The sequence below is a fragment of the Triticum urartu genome, chromosome 7A (genome assembly GCF_056163025.1).
Source record: "Triticum urartu cultivar PI428250 chromosome 7A, HENAU_Tu73, whole genome shotgun sequence".
In the NCBI taxonomy this organism is placed as follows: domain Eukaryota; kingdom Viridiplantae; phylum Streptophyta; class Magnoliopsida; order Poales; family Poaceae; genus Triticum; species Triticum urartu.
The window spans coordinates 276,404,382-276,420,665 of NC_141879.1; the positions used below are offsets into that span (position 1 = coordinate 276,404,382).

General features: G+C 49.5%; 1 protein-coding gene across 1 annotated transcript; it reads left to right on the forward strand.

Moving 5' to 3' along the window:
- Nucleotides 1–2,849: 2,849 nt before the first annotated feature.
- LOC147959304 (uncharacterized) lies at nt 2,850–3,871 on the forward strand. Its single transcript, XM_087535578.1, has one exon. It carries the CDS (start codon nt 2,954–2,956, stop codon nt 3,614–3,616), a length of 663 nt encoding a protein of 220 aa, XP_087391704.1. The 5' UTR covers nt 2,850–2,953; the 3' UTR covers nt 3,617–3,871.
- Nucleotides 3,872–16,284: the final 12,413 nt, after the last annotated feature.

Sequence of the window (16,284 nt, forward strand, 5' to 3'; positions counted from 1 at the left end):
CGGAGCCCCGAACAGACTCCAGATCAGCCCGCCCGATGAAGAACAGGAGGTGGTGGTGGCTTCGTATTGTAAAACGCGATGAATCCTTCTCTCTGATTTTTTCCTCCCCGAATAGGTATATATGGAGTTGGATTTAGGGTTGTAGGCAGTCCAGGGGCCCCATAAGCCTGGGAGGCATGCCCTGGGGGTGGGGGTAGGCGCGCCCCCAGGGCTTGTGGCCTCTGGGTGGCCCCCTTCTGGTATCTTTTTCCGCCAGTATTTTTTATATATTCCACAAAAATTCTCCGTAAATTTTCAGGTCAATCCGAGAACTTTTACTTCTGCACAAAAATAACACCATGGCAATTCTACTGAAAACAACGTCAGTCCGGGTTAGTTCCATTCAAATCATGCAAATTAGAGTCCAAAGCAAGGGCAAAAGAGTTTGGAAAAGTAGATATGATAGAGACGTATTATAGATATATAAATTGCAAAGTAAAATATAATATAATAATTTGCAACAAGGTATTTTTGGTTTTTGTAATATGATAAAAGTAGACCCGGGGCCATAGTTTTCACTAGTCATACGGTGGGTAGACAAATTACTGTTGGACAATTGATAGAAAAGCGCATACATGTGATGTTATTCATGGTAATGTTCATGTATATAGGCATTACGTCTGTGACAAGTAGACCGACTCTTGGCTGCATCTACTACTATTACTCCACTTCGAGAGCATTTCTATGCTCGCCTCTCTACGTATTAAGTTTGTAACAACAGAGTAATGCATGAAGTATGATGACATAATGTAGACAAAATAAAACAAAGCAATATGATTGAACCCCGTCGTTCTACCCTTAATGGCAACAATACAAATAAGTGTCTCGCTACCCCTTCTGTCACGAGGTGAGGACACCACAAGATTGAACCATTACAAAGCACCTCTCTCATTAAAGATAAATCAATCTAATTGGCCAAAATAAATGGATAGATCAGAGAGAAATACAAAGCTATAACAATCATGGATAATAAAGTTCAGAAAAGACTCAATTACTTTTAATGAATAGTCTGATCATAAACCCACAATTCATCGGATCCCAATAAAAACAACGCAAGAGAAGATTACATCGGATAGAACTCCATGCAGATCATTGAGAACTTTGTATTGAAGAAAAGACATCTCGCTACTAGCTATGGACCTGTAGGTCTGTGGTAAACTACTCACAAGTCATTCAAGGTGCGGCATGGATGATGTAGAAGCCCTCCATGATTGATTTCCCCTCCGACAGAGGATCGAAAAAGGCTTCCAGATGGGATCGCAAAATAACAGAAGCTTGCGGTGGTAGAAAAAGTGTTTTATGGCGGCTCTCTATTGGTTTCAAAAGATTTGGGAATTTATGGAGTTGGAGTTAGGTCAAACGGAGTTGTGTGCGACCCACGAGCTCAGGTGGCACGCCGTGTGAGCTCATCGTTGTCCCGTAGATCTTATGGCCTCCTCCCGAACGTTCAAGGGACTCTTTGGTCCAGAAAAAATCAATGTAAAGTTTCATCGTGTTTGTACTTTGTTTGGTACTGGTTTTCTGAAAAGCCAAAAACAAGCAAAAGACAGCAACTAGCACTGGCACTGAGTTAATAGGTTAGTCCCTAAAATGATATAAAATTGCATATAAAATATCTAAGATTGGCAATATAATAACATGAAACAAAAAATTATAGATACGGTGGAAATGTATCACATTCCACACGTGCATATCAGTTTTCCATTGAATCACATATTTCAGAATCATAACACTTATAGCATAGAATACAAACTCTTAATTATGAATACAGAAATATAATAATATAATATTATTGCCTCTAGGGCATATTTACAACACCCTCCATGTCGCCGCCGCCACCGCCACCTCCCACCATGACTGCCGAGGAGGAGGAGCGGCTGGAGGAGATGATGGCGCTCTCGGCCGCCGATGATGTCTACGTCCCGGAGTTGGAAGTGAAGCAGGAGGTGATGGAGGAAACACCCGGCTATCCCAGTGTGGAACCCGGCACTTTGTATGGGCAGTTGTGGTCGTGGACAACCATGGTGCCATGCAGCTCGCCCTCGCCACCACAACCAGCACCGCCGGCCGCGTGGGCGCCGTGGTCACCACCACCCTCGCCACCACCACAACCTGCACATGCCGCACCCGCCTCAGTTTGTGGGCCACCACCCCACCTCTGGACGTTGCCTCCCTACATCGACCTCATCACGATTGGCGAGAACAAGGACGGTGGCGCCTGAAGACAACTAGGGCGGCGGTTTGCAGATCTACCTTTTATGTTTAGAAAAAATCAACTTAAGTTCTATGTGCGGCTGTGATTTAGTGGACTTTTTATTAAGTTATCGTAACATATTTGCCCGTTTTAAATTATTTTGCAATGCCTTATTCGGGTTTTTCTCAAGTCCAAACCCGACATGAAATTTCGGATGCGGCGGCCCATTGGATGCACCAAAAGATGGACGGCTAAAATCGGACATAGACATTCGTTTTTTTATTCAAACGGACAAAACCAACGTCTGTTTGGGGTCTAGCGTTGGAGTTGGCCTAAAAAGAGGCGGCGGGCGCGTGAATTGTTTTCAGCAAACTTTTCCCGAAATATAAACAATGTGTTACAAAAATTATACCATGAAAACTCCTTCAAATCAAATTACCTATACCCTGGTGGCAGCTCCTCAGTGGCCAACGGGACACCGGTATGCATTCCCGGAACGGATGATGGCCAGTCAAATCAAATCTGAAGGAACCTGCACCCTAGACCCTGCCCATTCCCTATAAATAGCGCCTTTCTGCGTGCAACTAGCTAAGCAACACATCCTTTTTCACCTGTGCTCTGGCTAGCTGCTAGCTTCCTCGCCCCTTTTGCCCTCTCTCATCATCCACATCTTCCAAAACAAACCAAGTTGTCATACAGATCGAGTGGCACAACCTCTGGATGGACTTCGATACGCTGAACTCTCACCCGGAGGCGCAGCTGGAGCTGATGAACGCAATGCTGCAGCTAGAGCAGCTCACCGCGCTCCCTGACCACGCCATGCCGGTGACCCCTTCTCCATGCACGCAAGCCCCTCGTCACCAGTTCTCCTCGGCGCCTCACACGGCGAGCGCCAACGCCGGCGGGGCCTACCACGACCCGTATTCCCAGCTGCTGAACTCCGCCCCCTACAACGGCAGCCACCGTCGCTCCGAGTACACGGCGACGTCGCAGCCTCCACCCGATGGCGCTGGCGCCACGGGGCCGGCGGCCATGCGGGAGATGATCTTCCGCATCGCGGCGCTGCAGCCGGTGAACATCGACCCGGACACGGTGCGCCCGCCGAAGCGCCGCAACGTGCGCATCTCGACGGACCCGCAGAGCGTGGCGGCGAGGATGCGGCGGGAGCGCATCAGCGAGCGCATCCGCATCCTGCAGCGCCTCGTCCCGGGCGGGACCAAGATGGACACCGCGTCCATGCTGGACGAGGCCATCCACTACGTCAAGTTCCTCAAGACGCAGGTGCAGTCCCTGGAGCGCGCGGCGGCGGCCAACGGCCACCGCGCGCCGCCCAACGGCGCAGCCGCCGCCGAGGCCTACCAGGGCCTGAACGGGCCGTGGTAAGATGAGATCACGTCGGCCACCCGCATGTGCTTTCGGTCCGCGCGACATGACATATATGCATGTGCATGTGATGACATTAATCGACGTTGAGCCTGGAGCATCGCTCGTACGGCGACGAATGCGCGCGTTGCAACCATATGTACGGTCCTGTTTTGTAAATTGAGATGTATACTAGGAGACCTACTAGGTAGTATGAACACGAGTACTAGTACTGGGCATGCTTGTTACTGAACTCGCAAGCCGGTCACAGCTCATGCACAAGCTTAAAATGTTGCTCAGCCTTGTACTCTTACTACTGCATGCATGCATGCATGCACGCACCTATCTTATGAGTAAGTATTGTAGTAGTAGCATTTTCAATCGCAGTAACATTAAATAGTTTGTCCTTGCAACTTACATGCCCTTTTATTTTATTTTTAAATTTGTTATGGACGTCATCTTACATGCCCTTTGTTCTAGAACTACGCGCTGTAGGTCCAGATTATAGAGAACACAAAGCGGACAACATGCAAATTGAAGGTTAGGCTAGTTTGCTCTTGCGTTGAGCACTTGAGCTGAAGTTACTTCCCTGATCGATTTTTCTTTTTACTTCCCTAAAAAGCTGTAGAAGAAAAAGTTGATTAGCCAAATGATAGAGTAGGCAAAAGCTTGATTACCATAATCTATTGCGATGTCAACCACGTCCTCAGTTGTCAGCTGCTGTTGCTCTTGAAATGTGTTGTGCTGCACTTGTTTATGGCTTTGCAGCATAAAAATAGACACGAGAACAAAAGAAATTAAAGTTAATTAACCAAACGGTAAAATCGACCAAAAAATGGGTTGGACAGACGGTATCATCGTTTGACCTTTTTTTCTTGTTATTTGTGACTAATTTTCACATTGAAACAAAAAGTAAACACGTTATAACACAATTATAAATCACTACTTGCTCAGCACTTTGGATGGTGTCGACATAGTTCTGGAGTAATTCTTGCCGTCTCTTTCGGGTGGTGAGGTTAGGAATTCGCATCATGTGACAAAATTTTGCATCAGCTGCTTCAGATTTATGAAAGAGTTCAACGGCGACAACTGCTGCTCCAGGGCGTTGGTCCTTAGGGCATGTACATGAAGACTTCCCAACTGTCAACAACAAGGTCAAGGTGGCTTCGATAGGGAAGCGTCGACAGCGATGCGTTCTGGCAGCCATAGTGGTTGTTCGATGGTCTCAGAAATTTGATGTAATTCTTATTGTGTTTGAGACGCTTTGTAGTTCTGGTGAATTTTTATAATAGATCCGATGATTTAAAAAAAAAAACTTACTCGGCTCTGAAGCCTACGCATGCATAATGGCTAGCTAGCTAGAGACTGGAGCAGAGAACAGTGGGCACAAAAACGAGCCGGCTTTCAGTGCACAGGACATGTTTATGCAGCAAGGAGCAAGAGCCACTATACGACCGATGATTGAATAAATTGAGCCCCTGCTGATCCTTAAAAAACGAGACTATTCCGTCGATCGGGTGGCAGTGGCATTGTTTGCACGCACGCCCGTGCCCTTCAGCCACGAGCGAGGGTGGCTCGAATGGAGAAGCCTGGCGACGCCTCGGCGGGCGCAACGGCGAGCCCGCTTGCCCCGCCGTCGTCACGTCCTACGTTGGCGCACTGGAGCGGCCGCTGTGCGCGCACAGCCGCCGTCCCGGAGTGGCGCGGGCGCGGTCTTGCTTTCCAGACGCTAAGCCGATTCCGGAACGCGGCCGTCTCTGCCGCAAGCTTTTCTCATTCCGCATGTGCCCGTGTCCGACTGCCGTTAATGCCTCGGCAGCTGCGTGTCTACCGATATTCCCACCCCGTTCCGTCCTGAATTGTATTTGTAGGTGGTGGCTTCATGATCAGGGTCAGGTGCTGGAGTTCATGTGAAGTGAAGCTCAAGCCGTCCGATGGAAACCTAGCGATTACCGGTGGTTCATGCGTCTGGATTCCTCGCGAAAGCCAGTCTGAAGGATGTGGCGAAGGTAAGATCAAACAGCCTTTGCAAGCTATGCAGAAAAGAAGAAAAATAAGCGCCGGCGATAATGTTAGCGACGAAAAGGACCGAGGTACGATCAAATCAAGCCGGGTAAATCCAAAGATTTCATACATGCATGTGCTGCATTGCATGCACCGCGCGGCCATGCATGTGCTGAGGAATTGCTACGTTGTCTACGTACCGCCCCACCTCTTTCGACAAATAGGCCTTGTGAAACCGACGCCTTCGACCCCGCAACGCGCTCTATCCATCGGTGTGAGTCTCTGGAGCCTAGACGCTAGCTAGGCTGAGGCTTTCACCACCCGGCCTCCTTGATTAATCTCATGGAGGTCTTTTCAACTTGACCGTACGCCTCTGGCCTGTCGGCATACAACAACGACCATAGCTAGCCCCGCAGATACCACTCCAGTACATGCGAGTACCGTACTTTTCTTTCTTCGAGCGTGATGTTAAGTAGTACTTCCTCCAACAGAAAGGAAACTAACTTGATCGGCTAGTAATAATAAAGAAAGAAAGAAAGAAAGAAAGAATAAAAGAAAGGACTAGACGTAGTCACGTAGAGAAGCCCTTGCGCCGTGAATCTCTGTGACCGATCGTGGAAGCATAGGATTTGTGCGGCATTGCCTTCAGTGAGAATGCGGGCCCCTAATTTTCCGAAAAAGAAAAAGAAAAGGCGGAGCCCTCGTTGTCGAGCCGGCCGGTGCGGCCGCGCACCACGACGAGCGCTCATGTACATCCCTCCTGGCGCCAAAGACCGTGGAGGGTCGCAAGTCGCAACGACCCATGGCGTCGATCTGATCATCTCCCTCTCTTTAATTCTTGTTCTTCCCTGCCTTTCCAGAATGATTGCAGCTACTTCTTCCGCACCTTTTGTTCCTGACGTTCTTTTCGTTCAAGGATTCAGCTCCAGTGCCCACGAAGGCTCTAGATGCTGTGAGCGTGACACTATTCTGAAAGGAATATTTTTGCGAAGGATGCATGAAAAAATATCACCGCAGCGATTGGATGAAAAGATACGCATGCCCGTATGGGGTTCTCTGCATTGTATCATGTGCATAATGCTAATATTTGATTGGAACGTGTGCCATAAAACGAAATTACACAACACAATACTCCTGCTATATTTTTTAAAGGAACTGACTGTACCTCAAATGGTTAGGTTCCATATGGTTAGCTCACTTTTCTTTTAAATTTATTTCAGTATTTCTGGTGATATTCGTTCACTCGACTTGACTTCGTCAGTTTTGAGATAATGTGCCGATTTATTGTTTTGAAGGTGCTCATAAGGGTAGAATATACGTGCATGTGTTTATAAATATGAGTGCATGTGAGCATCTGCGATTATACCGTATTTAAAAATACTACTAAAAACGCTCTTATATTATGAGACGGATGGAGTAGTATATATTTTCTTTAGTTTTGTTATTTTTATTTTTCTATTTTTTCAGTCTTTTTTTAGTTTTATGTATTTTTTTGGAAATGAGGATATACCCTCGGTCTCTGCATCTGGATGATGCATACAAGTATTTTATCAATTATTCACAAAGATCATACAAAGTAATAGTACACCAGTAAGCATGAAGCCAACATTTAGGCAACACATATTGCTACTCCTATCCCAACGATGAATGTGTGCTGAATATTCGGGCCGAATACCAAGCAGACTTCACCGGGACTAGGTCACACACCGGGACTAGTTCACACACCGGTCCGGCGCACTCTCAGAGGCCACCGCAGCCGTCTTCGGCCGAACCCTCTCTAGGGCAAAAACTGATGCATCACCATTTTGCCAGGCCTACTGTTGACGCCACCACGGTGCCAGACAATGCCACCAACCTGCGCGTATCCATCCACACGCGCCCGTCCCCAAAACTCCGCAGCGCCATGCCACCGAGATCCGCCGCCGACCTTGCGATAGATGTAACACCGCTCATCCTCTTATCCTCTCCAACCAGCAGTTGATCCAAAATGATGCCCCCAGGAGAGAGAACGACACCGAAGACGTCGTCATCGTCCGATCCGGTAAACCCAGATCTAGGGTTTCCCCTAGAACATCCCGACTGAGACTGCCGCTGAACGCCACCCACCCAAGACGGGCCCACCACCTTCCCATGCTCACCGAAGGCGACACCTCCATGAACATGACGACGCTGTGAGCGTCGCTGCCGCCCAATCCGAAGGGATTTGGGTTTTCATCCCGGTACACGAGCAAAGGAGTGGGGCAAAGGTAGAATGGAGAACCTTGACGACGCCTAGATGTAGTGGACGGCGCCAGCAGGCGTTGCCGTCGTCATGGTCGTAAGATCTGGCCTTGGATTTCTCCAGGCTCCACACTTCCCCATCCCTTTCCTCAGACGCGGCACCGGCTACCAAGGACAGTCGGAGACCAGATCGTGAGGCATGGATTGGGACGGGCGCCCCCGAGGCCACCACGCCCCACAGGTACCACCCGCCGGCGTCTTGCCGCCCGTGTGGCCAAGGGGGGCGGCCAGCACCTGCGACGGCCACTGGCCGAGAGCCACTTCTTGAGGCCGCCGCCTCGGTTCCAAGGTCCCCAGCGCGCGGTAAGGTGGACAAATCCTCACGGTCATCTTCCCCGACGGCCGCGCGGCGTTCCGGCGCCCCCCCTCCGATGGTGGCGAGGGGAGGTGAAAGGAAGGGGCGGCCGGCTGCTGACTAGGGTAAGCGCCGCCTGAGTCACCCCTACATGAGCGGCGCGGGGCTGCCGGGGGAAAGGGGGGGGGGGGGGAGCGTATGCGCAATGTGTTTGTATATTTTCTTTAGAAATTCATTTTTTAGGGAAGTTCTGTGTGTGTTTGCGCGCGCTCGCTCGGGTTTTGCGTGGGCGTGGGTCGTGGTGGGTGTGTTTACAAGATATGCAATATCCCGTTGAGAGAAACATGTGTGGTGAACACCGGAGAGGGATCAGCTGAAACTGCACGTATCTGGTGACTTGCTTTGTCGACTAAATCAGGACACAACTTTCCCACCTACATACGGCTCGCATTGCCCGGAGAAGCGTGCTTTTGCTTCGGGAGTTTTTTTTTCCTTTGTATATATGTTGATCGATGTAGCAAAGATTATTATTTTTTAGAATAAATCAATCGATGTAGCAAATGATCCTGTCTTGTCCAGCATCAAGCCCATCAGCCTCCAGACAAGAACAACAATCTGACAGGACATGTTGGTAACATAGGACACACGCATTTTCCCGATCCAGTGACCGGACAGAGAGCCCGACGCTGCATGGATACCACACACGTGCACGTACATCCAAATCCCGGCACGATATATGTTACGCAGGAGATACATTACACCTCTGGACGTGCCCCGCGCGCCATCCCCATGCACAGGGCCTCGCCAGCTGACAGCTACGCGCTGAAAGTGAAGGTTAGTTAGAACGGTCCGGTACTCACCTCATGTGGTCCGAAAATCAACTTAAAATACATCTCACGCCTCTGCTGTCAGAACAGAAGGTCGGGTCGGCCTCAGGCTCAGGCTCAGGGTGTTTCTCCATTGACATGACACGCATACGGACAGATGGGCTACGCCGAGACGGCCGCGCCCTGCCACCACCATGTGAGAGCGCTTGTACGTACGCTCTCGGTGGGGCTAGGCTGTGGTCTGATTCCTGCTCCGCCCTGCGAGATGGATAGGCGATCAGTTCCGGTGTACCGGTGGCCAGCGTACGCTTGTGTTCGTTGGCGCGCCACGGCGCGGCGCGGCGAGGCAAGGCTACAGAGCCGATGGCCACATGGGCCGGCCGCGCGGGTTGGCCACTTGCTTCCTCGCTCAGCCGGCGGCCGGCCGGTTGGCCCTGGATGAGACGTCGGAGACGTAGAGTCCGCGATAAGACGTACGGGTCAGAGCGATAGGACGGAGGCCTCTGTGTCGTGCTCAGGTTGTTCGTTTGAGATGTGGGATGGATAGTTCATGCATCAGAACGTGGTTGCATGATTTGCTGCTGCGGAGAGCCTTGACTTCAGGTGTACTTGGCCGATTTTATTTTCTTTTTGGCGGAGATACTTTTTTTAAGGATATTGGCGGAGATACTTGGGCGATATTTTTTTAACCGTTCCATTGTTCATGGGGTTGCTGTTGGCTTCTCAATGGTGGATTGGAATAGTACCGGGTGGAGAAAAATACAATCCACCTATGTGACCGTGCATGAGGTGTCAACTACCAAAAGATCGCAGTTCCTTTGATCGCCGATGCATGTTTTGATTTGGTTGGAGATCTGAGAAAAGCTAGGACGAAAGGAAAAGGAACCGGGTAAAGCAAAAATAATCCTAAATGAAAAAATAAATACAAAAGCACCGTGTTAGCAGTCTAATGATGTTATCTTACAAATGGCACATAAATGTTAAGGTGGGGGAGGCAGGAATAAGAAGAAGAAAAAAAGATCTGCCTTCTCTTAAGTAAAAAAAGAGAGTAAAAGATAATCTCTCAACAACGACATGTCTCATCATATATTCTCTACTCATAATTCTCTACTACATTATATGCCCCTCGCCCTAGCCCGCGCCCCCGGCCACTCCGGCCGCGGTGGCCACCACAAGTCGCCGCTTCTTCGATCCAATGCTCCAGTCGATCCACCCTCACCATCCCAACTCGTCAAACCACATACACTCTTTCAATCATGTCCCTGCCATCACTCAACTTCAAGAGAGGCCAAGAGTTCGAGGAGAAGATCTGGAATCTATGGGGGGTATGCACCAATTCACCAGAAGGAGAGGAGGAATTCCACCTCCTTGGAATTCACAAGATCAAAGATCAAGCTTCCGGAAGCTTCGGCATCCACAATCCTCTCTCATGCTTTGGTGGCAATGCATCATTATACAAGGTGAAACAACTTCATAATTGGTCTTTCAAATTCTCTACTTCATCCAAAGAGGTGGGCTACTCTATCATCAATGGAGGTAACATTGCAATCTCTGAGTTCAATATCAGCTTTATGCTTTCTGGAGATGGAGGCCCAAACTCCAACATGGAATTAGATCTTTATTTGCAGGAAAAAGCGGACGAATGGACTCATATTTTCCATAACCATCCTCTCAAATTTTATGCCTAAACTCTTAGGTCGCCTGCCATCTACCCAAACTCGGGAAAATCTGATTATAGATCGCATTCACCCAATCACATCCAGCTTTCAGATGGTTCTCAAGTTCAACGTGATCAGCGCATGCAACATTCAAGGCATAGTCAAAGGGAGGGAATTCAGCCAATTCAAATGGCTCCTTCTGCCCCCCACCCCACAAAACCATCCGTTGTTTACAATGTGGCCATCTTCGGCCTAGCTGCTCTGATCACATCAAATGCCACCGGTGTAAGCACTGGGGCCACATTGCAAAAGATTGCTATTCTAAGCCTAATCCAAACATAAGTGCCCAACCCACTACTACACCCAGGCCCGACAATTCACTTCCCAGGCTAGTTTCGACAAGGCAAGTCACCATTGTTCCTGCGTTGACTGGCAGTCAACCCATGGTCAGTGCCACATCCCTTTTGAGTACCCCCGTCTCTTCGCTTTCCTTCTACCACGGTAGGTGGGCACCTTCAAGATGCCGCTCTACATTCCTCTCTCCATCCAGTGCCCAACCCCCACCTCGAAACCACCAAAAACCCAGCTTTGTAGCCGCAACAACCACTCTCTGCTGGAGCCCATGGCGTCCTTCCCCTTCGATTCGACTCCTTTCATTCCGAAGGGGCACCAAAGCATTGTGGTCGAGGGACGTCCGACTAGGGTTCGTGTTGCCACTGGTGTAGTGGTGCCAATGCACGAAGAATAGGTGATTATCGCCATCGTTCCGATGCCCAATCTCATGGTCCCGTTAGCCAATGTCCGTGAGTTAATCCCTGAATTCTTGACTAATATCACGCACAAAGGTTTTTCAGAGATCATTCCATGTCCGTTTTGCCAAGCCTATGTCTAACTCAGCAATGTCTTTGATAGAGATTAATTAATTCAGCAAGGCCCACATCTTTACACTGATGTTCATCTGATCTTCCAAAAGCATAATGAGGGCCTGAATTGGAGGAGATTCATTTTAGATGGGGAGGTCTGGCTTCTTCTTTGTGGCTTTCCTTTTGATAGGAGATGCATGCATGAACTAGCCAATACTATTAGGAGCTTCGGTACTCTTATGCGTTGGGACAGAAACAAGAGCACTAAAGAGAATCAGCTAGTGAAGGTCAAAGTTGAAGCTCTTGGAGATATTCCAGCTAGCATAGTTACTGGAGAAGGAAATGACTTTCAAACATATTCTCAGACAGTACCAGTAGTGATCCTGCAACAGAGGATGTTGGGGGAAGAAGCACCAGATGAGGACCCCATTGATCCACATGGCAATCCTCATCCAATGCCACAACAAGAGAATTTTCATCCAAACCAACATAACCATGTCCTTGGGCCACTGCATCATCATGAGCATGGTGATATGCATAACTTACCTAATTTGAACTTGGGGCAGCCACAACTAGATCTGCAATTAGCACCACCTGTTATACCTGATGAGGACATGGAGGAAGACTAAGAATATATGCCATGTTAGGGTTGTCGGTGTCAAAACCGGCAGATCTCGGGTAGGGGGTCCCGAACTGTGCGTCTAAGGTATAACAGGTCGATGGTAACAGGAGACAAGGGACACGATGTTTACCCAGGTACGGGCCCTCTCTATGGAGGTAATACCCTACGTCCTACTTGATTGATATTGATGAATATGAGTATTACAAGAGTTGATCTACCTCGAGATCGTAATGGCTAAACCCTAGAGGTCTAGCTTGTATGGCTATGATCATGAATATCCTATCCGGACCAAGTCCTCCGATTTATATAGACACCGGGAGGATCTAGGGTTACACATGGTCGGTTACAAAGAAAGGTATCTACATATTCGGTCGCCAAGCTTGCCTTCCACGCCATGGAGAGTCTCATCTGGACACGGGTGCAGTCTTTGGTCTTCGTATCTTCACAGCCCATCAGTCTGGCCCATGGCTAACATGCCGGACGCCCAAGGACCCCTTAGTCCAGGACTCCCTCAGTAACCCCTGAACCTGGCTTCAATGACAAGGTATCCATCGTGTAGTGCTGTCTTCATCATTGCAAGGCGGGTTCCTCCTTCCGAACTCCAAAATAGTCTTCGGGCAAATTGATCGTGTTCGGACCTGTAACATACAGCCGTAGAGAGTATAGTATTCTACGAATCCAATCTGCTGACAACCTTTAGTAATGTGATGTCACACTTCTCGGTCATTATTTCGAACCGTTTCCCGTCCCGCCGTTCCACGTTTCGGGGCGTGGTTGTCGTTGACACGTCTTGTCGAAGCAGAGATCGTGTCCCCTAATTGCGGGATTTTCATCAATACGAGCGTGGGTAATCCAACCGTCTTGCGGGAAAGATTCCTTAGGAATAGGCAGATTCTTAGGCTTAGGAGGAGGCGTTCAATACCCGCTGCCTTCATAAAGGAGCCAAGGGCCGTCTTTTATGCCAAACCTCTCCCAAGCCTTCCCAACCTCGAGTTCTAGCACCCAAGGTTCGACTTCATCGTTTCAAGCCTCCCCATCATGTCCGAACCCAGCTCCCAAGGCCGATGGGTGGCTTCCTCCGTTACAAAGGAGGATATCGCAAAGCTTCGGGCGTCTAGATATTTGACCGCGGAGGTCCACCACAGGCTTCCTGCTCAAGGACAGGTTATTCCGACCCCTAGATCTGGCGAGAGGGTCGTATTCATCTCCCACTTCCTCCGTGGGCTAGGGTTCGCTCTTCACCCTTTCGTTCGGGGGATAATGTTTTATTACGGACTAGATTTTCATGACCTAGCCCGGGACTCTATCCTCCACGTCTCGGCGTTTATCATTACATGCGAGGCCTTGCTCCAAATCCCCCCACACTTCGGTTTATGGCTCAAGTCCTTCAGTGTGAGGCCGAAGATAGTCGACGGGGAACAGGTGGAGTCCGGCGGTGCTACGATCAGCCAACTCACCAGCACTCCTTGGCCAAAAGGTTCTTTTATCGAAACTTCGAATTACTGGCAGCGGGCGTGGTTTTACGTTACGGAGCCCCGCAGCACCAAGTGGGTAGCTGCATCCACATTCCGTCCTGGCCCACCGTTATGGCTTGCATCATGGGTCAACAAGGGGCTGGACTGGGGATCGGTTGATGAAGTGCAGACTTTATAGAGCCGCATCCAGACCCTCCTCAAGAGAGACATCGATCTTGTCAACGTGATCCAAGTGATGTTAGTCCACCGAATCCTGCCATGCCAGCGCAGGTCTCGCCGCATGTGGGAGCTTAACCCAGAAGGACCACAAACCCTCCAACACTTCTTGGGCACCACACACAAAGGGATGTGGAAGTTATTTCTCGGGAAGCGGAAACATTGGCCGGACACTACCGAAGATGTTGGCCTTAACTGCAACCGTACGGATACCCCGGTAAGCACTTGGCTCCCGAACACTTTGTAATTATGCATACCGTAATATGGTACTGAGCAAGCTATCTTCTTCCAGGGATGGACAAAGAAGGCGGAACTAATTATGTGTTCGGCCCCTCTGCCCAAGGGCCCAGCGAATCCTGTTCTAACAAGGATGCTGGCCTTGGCACCATACCAGATGCTTGTGAAGGAGGGTGAGGCGGAGAGTGAGAGGACCAAAGATGGTCCCTATTCCAAAGGTGCATCAGACATTGTGTCCGGAGGAATAAAAATCCCCTCATTCGAAGACAAAAGTGAAGGGGGGGGGCGCAGTCTTGTGACGAGGACAAGCCTCAGGCCAAATCGTAAGTGAAAAAGGCTGTTTTAAACGTGTCCCGTTCCTTTCTTATAATGCCTGGAATATATTTTTTGTTTTTTCAGCTCAGCACGTAGTCTTCCTCAACAATCCTCTTCCTCGGGGGACCCTCTCCCAGAGATGATGGAAAGCGAGACGCCCCCACCGGCCTCTCCGTCCAATAGGGCGGACGACTTAGAGGTGTCATCGCGGAGGGTCTCCCCCGACCCACAAGTGGTGCAAGGGATGATGAAGACATTACCCGAAGTTGATACTTCGGTGGCCCAGGGTCCGGGGAACAACAATGAGGGCCCCAGACAATCCGATATACAGTCGGTTACGTATGAACGGATCCCTTCAAAGGGTGGCCATACTCCTACGGCAGCCTCCAGAGACCCAGAGGCGCCGGATATCTTGAAGAACATGCTGCGGCAGGCGTCCGTCTTAGAGGAACATCGTACCTTAATGGGCACGGTGGTGGAAAAGGTCCAGTCCGTGAAGAGCGAATTGGATGAGGCCTTTGCGAGCCTACTAAGAGGCTTCGAGGTTTGTACTGTAATATGTGCAATTGTGCTTTATTCACAAAATACACCTATGTATAGATAGTAGCCCCTGAGACTCGGGTTGGCTTCCCATGGGAGGCGAATAGAGGATCAAGAAGAAATATTCAAGGACTAATCTGATTAACTTGAACACAGGCTGCTCCCCCCTTGGCTACTTCCCATACTACGGATATTGCCGAGCTGCAACGGAAGCCTGATATGGCCGGGGATGACATTGCGTTAATCAATATGCGTCTTGACGAATCACAAGGTATGTATTCGGGGCAGTCCCTTCACATACATTTTTGTGATATAAGCATGATGCTGAAATTTATATACTGTAATATGCATGGCTACAGATGGTTCTGCCGCCGTTGAAATTCTTCGGGCGGAGCTGGCCCGGGCCAAGGAGCAGGCCCGGTGTAGTAATGCGGCTGCCGAAAAGGCATCGACTGAGTTAAAAGCCGAATGAGTTGCTCGACGTCAAGACGAGGAGAAGATATCCACGATGGCACTCGAACTAAAATATGTTGCTAGACGCTGTGAGCTCCTTGAGAAGGAGAATGAAGCCAAAACGATTGAAGTTGACAAGGCCTTACGAGAGGCGAGAGAAGCGTGGTCTGAATCCAGAGCCGCCCGTGAGGAGATCCGACAAGCTAGGGAGATTGCGCCTAGTAAGCCATTTTTCCTACAGACTAAGTTCGACGATCCGAAGTATGCTCAGCTTAACCAATTGTGGAGTTCTCTGGATGATTTTTTAGACTTGCCGAAGAGTTCTTTCGATGCGGCGCAGTTTTACCAGGCGCAGGAGGGGTATGCAACAGAGAAGCTTTTCTGGTCACAATTCAGCGCGTCAAAGCGCTCCCTGTTGCTAAATGAGCAGATGTCCTAGTGGGCCGAGCTTCATACGATATCCGGCGCTGCCATGAAGGATGTCATAACCCAGTTATGGCCGACTGAGCCTGTTCTGAATAGTTACTTCGGGGTGCGACGGCTTGTTGACGCGGTGCCACGTATCGACGCTGTGAAGCGATCGGTGTGCATCGAGGGTGCACGGATGGCCTTTGCCCGAGTCAAGACATTCTGGGGGAAGATGAAGGCCATCGATGTTGCGGTGAAGAGTCCACCCAAGGGCAATGACCACCACAAACCGGAGCATTATTTTGAAGGCGTCCTAGTGGCCGCCCGCTTGATAGAGGGTCAGTGCTCGAAAGACATAATGTTCGAGTGAGGTGTATGAGAATTGTACGAGACAATTTTATAGTTAATATGTTTTTATATATTGCTTGAAAGTTTGTGTTCCTCCTGTGCGGCCGTTTTAATATAATCTGAAAGTTTTCCAGTCGTCGGCTTCAGC

Excerpts from the sequence above, each read along its gene's own strand:
- LOC147959304 (XM_087535578.1), top strand. The coding sequence starts at position 2,954 with ATGGACTTCGATACGCTGAACTCTCACCCGGAGGCGCAGCTGGAGCTG.